Source organism: Acanthochromis polyacanthus, chromosome 14 (genome assembly GCF_021347895.1).
Source record: "Acanthochromis polyacanthus isolate Apoly-LR-REF ecotype Palm Island chromosome 14, KAUST_Apoly_ChrSc, whole genome shotgun sequence".
NCBI classification, from domain to species: domain Eukaryota; kingdom Metazoa; phylum Chordata; class Actinopteri; family Pomacentridae; genus Acanthochromis; species Acanthochromis polyacanthus.
The window spans coordinates 18,650,256-18,661,759 of NC_067126.1; the positions used below are offsets into that span (position 1 = coordinate 18,650,256).

At 39.6% G+C, this 11,504-nt stretch overlaps 1 protein-coding gene across 1 annotated transcript in view; it reads right to left on the reverse strand.

Moving 5' to 3' along the window:
- gpr39 (G protein-coupled receptor 39) overlaps window positions 1-5,375 on the reverse strand; it is a 54,269-nt gene extending 48,894 nt beyond the window's left edge. Inside the window, exon 1 of the mRNA XM_022190223.2 lies at window positions 4,193-5,375. Coding sequence (XP_022045915.2) covers window positions 4,193-4,976 — 784 coding nt within the window. The 5' untranslated portion in view covers window positions 4,977-5,375. The remainder of the gene's footprint in view (window positions 1-4,192) is intronic.
- Window positions 5,376-11,504: the final 6,129 nt, after the last annotated feature.

Consider the following 11,504-nt stretch of genomic DNA (forward strand, 5'->3'; position numbering starts at 1 on the left):
TTCTGTCATTGTCCTTATCATTGTAACTGTAGAGTGTAGGAAGTGAGGGGAAAAAATATAACCCTTTTTGTTAGCTCAATCATAGCAGACATTTTATTTATCAAATTCTAAATGGTCTGTATTTATATAGCACCTTACTATGCCTGAAACAATACCCAAAGTGGTTCACATTATACATCACATTGAGCCATTCACACACACTGACGGTGGAAGCTGCTAACCACGACCCATCAGGAGCAGTTAGGGGTTCGGTGTCTTGCTCAGGGACACCTCAACATGAGCTCTCCAGGCCAGGATCGACCCGGCAACCTTCAGGCTACTCTACCCACTGAGCCATGCCACCACCAAGCCACTGTGCAGCCCCCTACAAGTCCATTCTGAACAACAGAAAACTCTGCTTCTTCCACATTTGCGTCTCACTCATCGAGCTCATCGTCACTGTTCAACATCGCTTCATAGCAGCCAGTCTGAATATGTATAAGCAGGTTCAAATCACATTCACACAGGAGCACAGAAACAAATCATGTCTTATCAGGCAATTAAGCTGCACAGTGATTGTGACTAATGGATAAAATCCCATTTTATGAATTGGTTGTAATGCAGCTGATTCCTCCTTCCTCATCAATCTGGGGTCAAAAGTGCTTAGAAACTCAGTGTAATTCTGCCCAGTACTTAATACATAGTTAGGCTGATGAGGATGTACGACTGACTGGTAATTGAATCAGAGCACAGATTTACTGCTGCAGTCCTTTACCCAGAGAAACCGTGAAAAACTACATAGGTGTCTGTGAGTAGATGGAACACAATGATGACTCATTAATTACTTTATATATGAAGAAGAAACTTTGTGTTGAGTTCAATTAGTTCCCATGTCAGTACTACTGTAGAAGACATACTGCGAAGGAGTTAGCAGGAAGTCAGCATGCATCCATCATTAGTTTTTCTTCCACAGGATGCTGTGAGGCTGATTGAATGTCTCAGTGAGTCTCCGTGTGGCTGATACATGGCTGACCTGAGGACTTCAGCTCACAGTCACTGTGTAGCACCTCAGCAGCAGGATGGATAGAAGATTTAAGATCAGTGCATTGGTACTGTGTAGAAATACAAGGGCCAGTGTCTTCTCAGAACTGTCGTGGTATGTAGTATGTAGTGGTATACAGAGTCCTTTTGGTTACTCTGAAATAGGGGTTTCAGATTTAGGCAACATTCGCACCATCTCAGACAAGATGAAGGCAAAGAGAATCATGACTGATTGATACTAACATATTTTTTCTCTTATTATTATTCATTGTCTTGATCATTATCCAACTTCTTCTGTCAGAGATTAGCACACTAAGTTTTGGAGCCACAGATCCTTTGCAGGATGTACAGACAACTATTTACTTTGATACTGAAGACGACTTTAAAACAGAATGATTCTCAGGTAAGCCCTGGAGCGCCTTTTTTCAGTAAATTCTGAGCACATTTGTGGATAATGATGGACACTGCAGAAGTGGTAAGCCTTTTGACGTGTAAATCACACTGAATCTAATCGTGTTTTTCATGTCTGCATTCATATTTGACCACATTATGTCTCAGGGTAGAGTGTGATTTTTGCACCACAGGTTTTAAAGTACCTTAACTGCTGCTACTAGCTGTGTGTCACAGATATTTTACAATAACGAGCATCCAAATATTTTCACGAAATGCAGTATTTTGTCTCAATCTCTCTTTCTAGACCCACGTTCAACTCTAACCACTGGACAAACTCAAGTTAAAGATAACTTAAAAATAAAATTTGGATTTTATTTTACGAGACTTATCTCCACTCCCTCACTGATCACCTGACTGGACTTAAACAAAGGGTTTGTGTGTGTAATATTGACATACACACAATTCAACATGATTCAACAGATTCATGCTTCCAAAGTGGACACATTGCATTTGGTGTTGCATTATAATCACATTGGGATTGTATGTTTTATAAACAATCCCAGTAGTCTGTTGAATTGCATACTGCCTCCATCATACATGTCTCTACAATCCATGTGTAAATACTGTATATCAACATTCAACAGTTTGGGTTCACTTAGAAATGTCCTTATTTTTCAAAGAAATGCATTTTTTTTTCAAATGAAGATAACGTTAAATGAATCAGAAATACAGTTTAGACATTGTTAATGTGGTAAATGACTATTCTAGCTAGAAACTGATTTTTAATGGAATATCTACATAGGGGTACAGAGGAACATTTCCAGCAACCATCACTCCTGTGTTCTAATGCTATATTGTGTTAGCTAATGGTGTTGAAAGGCTAACTGATTATTAGAAAGCAGGGCAATTATGTTAGCACAAGAATAAAAATGTCAGTTTTCGTGCAAAACATAAAAATTGTCTGGGTGACCCCAAACTTTTGAACGATAGTGTATGAACAATCTTACATCTGCTTGTGCCCTCCTATGCAGTGGACCTTTGTGCACTACACTCACTACCAGGTGGCCATCAGTTCTAAAAACGATGGCTAGTCATCAGCTGCAGGTAGCAGCTGGGATTTAGATGACAGGTATCACAAACCTGCAGGTAGCAAAGTCTTTTTTCAGCACACTCCCTTGTCTTCAGAAAAGTTTGCCATCTGCAGTGGAGGCAGTCTTCCAAAAGTGTCAGCTCTGACTTTTACTCCCTCATGCTAAAATTACAGTTTACAATATTTAGAAAAAGTGTCAGGCTACCAAAGCTTTTGATACATTTTGTAATTCCTTCCACGTACAGTAGGTTCCTTTACAGGACAATTAGAATAAAGTATAGCTACGTTACTTGATTTCTGGAGCAGCAGGAAGTTGATAAGGTGAATGTGTTAGCAAATAATTCCATAAACAGGAGAAAAACAGAATCATTAACTTGGAGCCATATTTTTATAAACCTGAAAAGGTCTAGTCTTGATTAGGGCTTTCCCCACTGTAGAGAAAAAAACATGCACATTTTTGGCAGCTCAGTACATACACAATTTACATATTGCACAAAGAAAGGGGACATTGCTTCTTTAATCTGCTTCTTGGAAAATGTCTTGAAGAATTTTTTTAAAAGTGCTTTTTACAGGGAATAAAAGTTTTATTTCACTATATTCCTTCACCAGTGGCTGGAATTTAGTTCATGCGTGTCGTGTTTCCTGTCAGAGTGCTGTGTGTTTATGTGGTCACTGTGTGTGACCAGTGTGCTGTATGACTGAGGAATTGGGGAGTTTGTCTGCTGTATGTACTGGTGTATCTCCTATCTTTTTTCATTTCAGCCCGTCTGCAGTGGAGCTTATCAACATCCGTTAACATCTCTGAGTCTCTGCCTTCTCATGCCTAATACTAGCTGATATCCAGTGGCGCAAGACGAAGCTCCTGTCCACAGGATGTCCACCCCAGCACTCCCAATCTGTTTATTATGCAAATTCGGTTATTAAAGTTGTATCTGAGTTGGTCAACTATTGGCAGGTTTGGCTTCCAGGGCAAATCTCACTGCCCTGGAGTAAGAACCCCTCTCTGTGAGCTCATTTGTGAGGTTTTGCTCTCGTTTTTTTTTTTTTTATCCTCGTGTGGATTTCATGTCAGTATAATTAAGGGGAAGTCATGGCCATGTGGCTTGTTGGTACTATTAGAGAGACTACCTTAAAATACACGCTGTAAATTTGAACTTCAAGTCTGTATTGCCATAATTTTGTCTGGACAGAAAAGGAAGGACTGAACTTGTTTCTGTGGACACAGCTGTCTTCATTGTATAAACAGAATGTAAACAAGCGTCACAGCTAGTGTGTGTGTGTGTGTGTGTGTGTGTGTGTGTGTGTGTGTGTGTGTGTGTGTGTGTGTGTGTGTCTTTGTATGAAATCAATCTTTTGAATGGTCAGAACATTGAAAACACAGCCTTGACTTGTATGTATTATTTCTACTTGTGGCACAGAGTCAAAGTGATGCTCTCACTGCTGCTGTAAACAGATGAAGAGGCTGTCTGGCTCATCTGCACATCCTGGGCTGCTAATAGCACAGACAGCTATAGCACCACACATAGTGCCCAGACAATATCACTTACAAACACCTTTTCAGAGCTTTAAAAGCCAAAGGTATTAAAGGTCAGACAGTACAAACACAATACAAGCTGGAGCTCTAAAATTAGATCTTTGAACAGTTAGTGGAACAAGGTGTCCTTTGAAGATATTAAAGCAACAACTTACCCAGAAAAATGATGGTCTGCTTCCTGGCTGTCTTGACCTTTGCACTTTCATGCTTGGGTGCTCTTTGAACGGCGTCAATCCCTCCATCTATGGATCCCAAAGGTCTCCGCAGGACCAGGATCATCGCCCGGCACATGAAGGCAACGCAGATTAGCACAATCATATAGATGATGAAAGAAACAAAGATGCTGGCTCTGTACATCACCCAGCGCTCCCTCAGATTGGTGCAGAAAGTCAGGTTCTGTACAGGTGTATCTGCTAGGATGGGGATGTGTCCCTGTGTTCCTGTGGCAATCAGCAACGGCAGTGCCACGAGTACAGACACCAGCCAGGCAAAGGTGATGAGGGCCGAGGTGCGTCTTCCACCCAAAACTTTGAAACGAAAAGGGTGGCAGATAGCAACATAGCGCTCAAAGCTCAGCGTAGCCACATTGAGGATGGTGGCATAGCTGCAAGCCTCAAACAAGAAATTGTAAATTTTGCAGGAAGCGTTGCCTGTAGCCGACGTGAAGGGGAACCAGATGGCACTGTAGAGCTCTACTGGCATGCCGATGAGGAGCACCAACAAATCTGAGCACGCAAGGCTAACCATGTGGTCAGTCACATTTTTCTGCAGGTAGCCATTACGTTTTAGCACCTGTGTCACTCTGATAGTGATTGAATTTCCCACAATACCTGTCACCAGGATGAGACTGTAAAAGATCGTTAAGAAGATCTTAACAGGGTAGTTGGGCTCAAGTTCCCTCCAGTCTTTTTCATCTGCTATCTCCATTTCCTCGCTCATGGTTCCAGAGTAGTGAGTTCAGATTTTCCAGGTATTGATTAGCTTATCAGTGCTGTTGGGTGCAGCCCCTGTGATTAGAGCCAAGATCCAGAGGCGAGCGGTTTTCCAAGATAACAGCTTATACTGAACACTTCGTTGTCTGAAATGATTCTTGATTCTTCAAGCAGAGTATCCCATTGAGTGGGAAACTCACATCACAACAGGTATAGCACTCAAAGTAGAAAACATTAGGATAGCAATGCTCTTTCTATTATGTTCTAAATACTCACTATCTTAACAATTTAACATGTCCCAGGTGGCCCTATGCCTGGTCCATCTCCTTCCAGTCTTGATGATCATCTAGGATCCCCCAGAGTCCTCTCAAGTCCTAGTGGAGTCGGTGCTTTCACCTCAGTCTGAGCAAAGAGTTAGCCAACATTCAGTTCACACAAATTCCCTTCTCCCTCCCACAAGGGTAGGGCAGTTAAACATTAACCACTACCAGAGACAGCATGAGAAATGGAGCCTGCTTTCATTTCTTATCATCAGCACTAATGTGCCTCTATCACATAACATTTTACTTCAAGTTTTAGTAGAGATTAGAAACTCAGTTAAAAAGTTGTTTCAATCTGCAACCCAGTAAATAAAAAAATATATTTTGGTCAAATAAATCAAATTGTATGAGATTTACAATCTAGTAGTTTTGTTTGGAGATTGTGTTAAAGATAAAAATAGAGATAGGACACACTGAGATCCTGAAAGTGACCTTTAAAAAAAACAGGTGGGGAAGCTTTCTAAACAGGAACCAGAGTGAAATAAACCAGACACAGAGAAGCTGCGTAACTAGAGTGAAGTGAGTTCATCACCAGGCTTCAAGGAAATTCAGTGTTCATATTAAAGAAAATCTCTCTTAGAGACTGGTTGTCCTGTGTTTTAAAGATATTCAGTGATTACTCTTTGGTCGTTCTCTTCCATTAAACTGAACAGTAGAATGCTTTGCTGCATTAATCCTAAGAGTAAAAAAAGAACAATTTTCTTCAACTTTATCTAACTTAAAGTTTCTTTAACAGTGCAGAACCGAAATAATGAAGACAGGATGATCCTGATTAGATAGAAGCTTTGAGTACCCTCTCTCTGTGATTGACTATTGTCAGATGCCTTCAATTAAACCACTGTGCTCCGTGTGGCAGCACACTGTCAGCCAGATGTCGACTGTCAAAAGTGAATAAAGCAAAATCAAGGTTGATTGTCCATTATGACACTAAAGTCTCTTAATTTGTAGCTTGTATTATCTACTATTGTGTTCAGGTGCCTGTTTGTAATTACATGGCATGAGACAATGCCTGTATTATACGTCAGTAATGAAGTGGTTGTGTTTAAGTGACTACATGAAATGGTTACTGTGACTTTGAGATCATGAATAGTTTCATACTGCTAGTTATCATCCACAGCTGTCAGATGTTCAAAGAAATGAACCAGCACGAAATGGCTAAAAAAACACAAGAGTACCTGGCTGCAGACAAGATGGCGGCTCCTCCACAAGGCAGACCTCTGCAGCTGACGGGGAATGACAAGACCTCAACAGAAGCTGCTTGTTTTTATGTCATTTTCCCCTCATGAATTGGCCCTCAGATTTTGAAAATATCTACAAGTTCATTCAGTAGGAATATATTATTGCTCCATACAATTGTTTGAATTAACAATTAGTACAGATTTTATTTCAGTAAGTCTGTATAAAGTCACCAATTCTTTTAATGGTTTACTGCATTGTTTAAACCACATTTATCCATCATGTCATTGTTTGCAAACAGATTATTACCCCACCAAAAAATGCGGCAGAGTAATGTAATGATCGACACTGGTCTGTCTGTCTGTCTGTCTGTTCGCAACATTACTCAAAAATGGACAAACAGATTTGGATGAAATTTAAAAGAAAGGTCAGAAATGACACAAGGACCAAGTGATTAGATTTTGGTAGTGATGAGGATTAAAATCTGGATTCACAAATTTGTTAAAGATTTTTGTATCGGTGCTAGATTGGGGCACAGTGTTACTGTAGCTATGACTACAAGTGAACACTACGTCAGCTGCCTGCTGACGATCACATGATTGCAATCCTCCTACAAATCTACCACTATGGACACAATTTTTTTTGAAGATTTCATCCGTCAGAAATCATGCAGTTCAGTGCGAACAGCCTTGGCGGAGTACTGCTCTCTCTGAGTGTTTGTCTTGTAATACAGTGTGATTAGGTTATGTCTAACTGAAAGATTATGTGTCCTTATAAAACTTCTATGTCTGGGCAAGCAAAAATAGAAAATAATCAAAAGTATTTCCCAAGTTTACACTTCAGGACATCAGTGAGCAACAGAGGAACCCCTACAAGAATAATCCTCTAATTTCCACTACTGCAAATAGCTGCTTTATTTTACAGAAACTAGAGGATAAGTCTAACCTAACCCCCAAACTGATTCCAGTCTAAGGTTACTGGCTTTTTTTTTCAATCATAGACAAAGATTGATAAAATGTGTGATTTATTTGAGGGTGCAACCCTATTGGTATGTGAACACCTTCAAGAAAAATGCAAACTCACCAAATATGTTTGGTCTAACTTTTTAGATACTTCTATAGACTGTGTTATGTCAAAGTGACTGTAAATGTGCTGGATGCTGTGCAGACATGGCAAACTCAGTATAAACACTGATGTGGATAAATAGGATGTGATGTGGGACCACACAAAGCAGACATCAGTTACTAACTGTAACCCTGCCCTCAAATTTGTCCCAGCTGAAGGTTTTAAATGAGCCCCCAGCTTTATTTAAGGATTTAGCTGAACTTCCTCACTCAGTATGTTATAGTTTACATCCCAAAAAATGACTAAAGAAACAAAAGGATGCAACAAAAAGTCTTATTTGCTTGAATCTCCACTTCACACTGAATGTGATGCTATGCTTTGCCTTATCTTCTCATAGACATGATGCTACAGTGCCAGCTGTTTATAATAAAAGTGGCTAAGGTCACAAACAAGACAAGGTAACATCTTCAGGCGCTGCACGCCCACAAACTCAAACTGCAGTCTTTGTGGTAAATGTATGCACATGCTCTTACAAAACAGTTTATTTTAGTGTTACTACAGGCATTTAATATAATCCAGCATAACTGATGGTGCTAGGAGATACCAGACAGTCATTTGGCAACAGTAGATAGCATTTTTCTGGCTATATTTCTGTTGGTATTTCCTGACAGCAGATGTTTTCAGTCAGCAATTCAGCAGATTTCCAAAAGCATACCTGTTAAAAGGATCATACAGAGAAAAAACTACATACAGCTTGTGACTGACAGAGTAGATCCATTATTTTTCAAACAACAGGCAGGTAATGAGTCTAATATTTACCAGACAGAGACATCCTGCTGATTCTTTATTGCTGTGGATGCTCATGCTGTCCACTCCTTACTTAGCAGGTGTACCGTTTGTTTTTGGAATTTCAATACCAACGTTACAGATCTTTTGCACTGATTGGTAGCAGTTTATAGACTGTGTATAAAAGACTGACAGAGACATCACACACTGGTTTATGGACTACTGTTTTAAGGCCTCACTGTTTTTGGAACTTGAGGACACGATGCACACCCTTCTCTTTTTTGCCTATTTTACTTTCAGTAGAACTCATCAATCAAATGAGCATCATGCAGTTTTGAAGCAGATTTGGAACTAATGACTGAGACCATAAACTCAACAATCAAGTGAGAAGTAGGGTCATTTTATCATAGATATCTACACAGTCTGACTTCTGTCTCAAACCAGAGGAGTCACCCCCTGCTGGTTGTTAGAAATAATGCAGGTTTCAGACACTTCTGCATTGGTTTTATTTTCATACTCGGAGGTTACACCCACCTGTTAAATGCAGTCTATATGACCAGTAGACAAAAGCAAACACTATCACACAGCCTGTCGATCAGAAAAGAGTGACCTTTTACAGTAAGGAGCCTTAGAAAGACAATAATCGGTTTCCTTTAATGGGACACTCAAAGTCCCCTTGAAATGAGTCAGAGAAAATGTAACCTCTGATCTCTTAACATGTCTGCTGCTTTATGTAACAGTAGGTTAAAGTCAATATTATGTCATTAGCCTTTATGATCAGATCTGATATGAAGTCTGATATTGCAAAGCTCAGTGTTTCCTGGCTTCTCAAGACAAGTACTGAAATAAAGTTTCATCTTTCTATGGTCTCAATCATCTGAATTAATAGCCACTGTGCAGCACTAAACACTGAAAGGAATGTAAATGTCTTTTGCATATGATACAAAATATATTGTGCAATCTTTAAAAGTCAATATGTAAAAGAACTGAAGGTGCCTTTTCATAGTACAAACACAAAACGAACCACAGGAGTCATATGTGTAAATACTTTTGCTTCCATGGGAGAATATTTGTATAGTACAATCTGCAGATGCTTAGCATTACAAGTTCTTCCACGTTCATTTTTTTTAGCACTTAAGCAGACTGACGACACAATTTACATAGTTAACGTTAAGTAACATCTTAACAAGACACTTTTGCTGACTGAACAAGTTTACTATCCTGTATACACACGTGGACAAAATTGTTGGTACCCCTCAGTTAAAGAAGGAAAAACCCACAATTCTCACTGAAATCACTTGAAACTCACAAAAGTAACAATAAATAAAAATTTATTGAAAATTAAATAATCAAAATCAGCCATCACTTTTGAATTGTTGATTAACATAATTATTTTAAAAAAAACAAACTAATGAAATAGGGCTGGACAAAAATGATGGTACCCATAACTTAATATTTTGTTGCACAACCTTTTGAGGCAATCACTGCAATTAAACGATTTCTGTATTTGTCAATGAGCGTTCTGCAGCTGTCAACAGGTATTTTGGCCCACTCCTCATGAGGAAACAGCTCCAGTTGTCTCAGGTTTGATGGGTGTCTTCTCCAAATGGCATGTTTCAGCTCCTTCCACATATGTTCAATGGGATTCAGATCTGGGCTCATAGAAGGCCACTTTAGAATAGTCCAACGCTTTTCTCTCAGCCATTCTTGGGTGTTTTTGGCTGTGTGTTTTGGATCGTTGTCCTGTTGGAAGACCCATGACCTGCGACTGAGACCAAGCTTTCTGACACTCGGCAGCACATTTCTCTCCAGAATGCCTTGATAGTCTTCAGATTTCATCGTACCTTGCACACTTTCAAGACACCCTGTGCCAGATGCAGCAAAGCAGCCCCAAAACATTACTGAGCCTCCTCCATGTTTCACCGTAGGGACAGTGTTCTTTTCTTCGTATGCTTGGTTTTTGAGTCTATGAACATAGAGTTGATGTGCCTTACCAAAAAGCTCCAGTTTGGTCTCATCTGTCCAAAGGACATTCTCCCAGAAGCTTTGTGGCTTGTCAACATGCATTTTTGCAAATTCCAGTCTCGCTTTTTTATGAGTTTTTTTCAGCAGCGGTGTCCTCCTTGGTCGTCTCCCATGAAGTCCACTTTGGCTCAAACAACGACGAATGGTGCGATCTGAAACTGATGTACCTTGGCCTTGGAGTTCACCTTTAATTTCTTTGGAGGTTGCTCTGGGCTCTTTGGATACAATTCCAACAATCCGTCTCTTCAATTTGTCATCAATTTTCCTCTTGCGGCCACGTCCAGGGAGGTTGGCTACTGTCCCGTGGGTCTTGAACTTCTGAATAATATGAGCCACTGTTGTCACAGGAACTTCAAGCTGTTTAGAGATGGTCTTATAGCCTTTACCTTTAAGATGTTTGTCTATAATTTTTTTTTCGGATGTCCTGGGACAATTCTCTCCTTCGCTTTCTGTTGTCCATGTTCAGTGTGGTACACACCTTTTCACCAAACAGCAGGGTGACTACTTGTCTCCCTTTAAATAGGCAGACTGACTGATTATGAGTTTGGAAACACCTGTGATGTCAATTAAATGACACACCTGAGTTAATCATGTCACTCTGGTCAAATAGTTTTCAATCTTTTATAGAGGTACCATTATTTTTGTCCAGGCCTGTTTCATTAGTTTGTTTTTTCAAATAATTATGTTAATCAACAATTCAAAAGTAATGGCTGTTTTTGATTATTTAATTTTCAATAAATTTTTATTTATTGTTACTTTTGTGAGTTTCAAGTGATTTCAGTGAGAATTGTGGGTTTTTCCTTCTTTAACTGAGGGGTACCAACAATTTTGTCCACGTGTGTATTACAGGATAGTAAACTTGTTCAGTCAGCAAAAGTGTCTTGTTAAGATGTTACTTAACGTTAACTATGTAAATTGTGTCGTTATGCCAAACAGTTGTGCTAGTTAATGGCCGTTATCTTGTTGCTGGTTAATCTCCCCGTTTTAGTGCCAACATGTTGACATTCGCGTCCAGTTCTTACAGGAATGACAAAGCTGAGACGAGTACACAATTTCATATGTCACTTTTTTCTATGTGGCAAATCAACGTATGGCAAATAGTCATTTTTTGGTGACTTTATCATGAACTTATGCAGGAAGGACTGCTATGTAAAAGCACACCA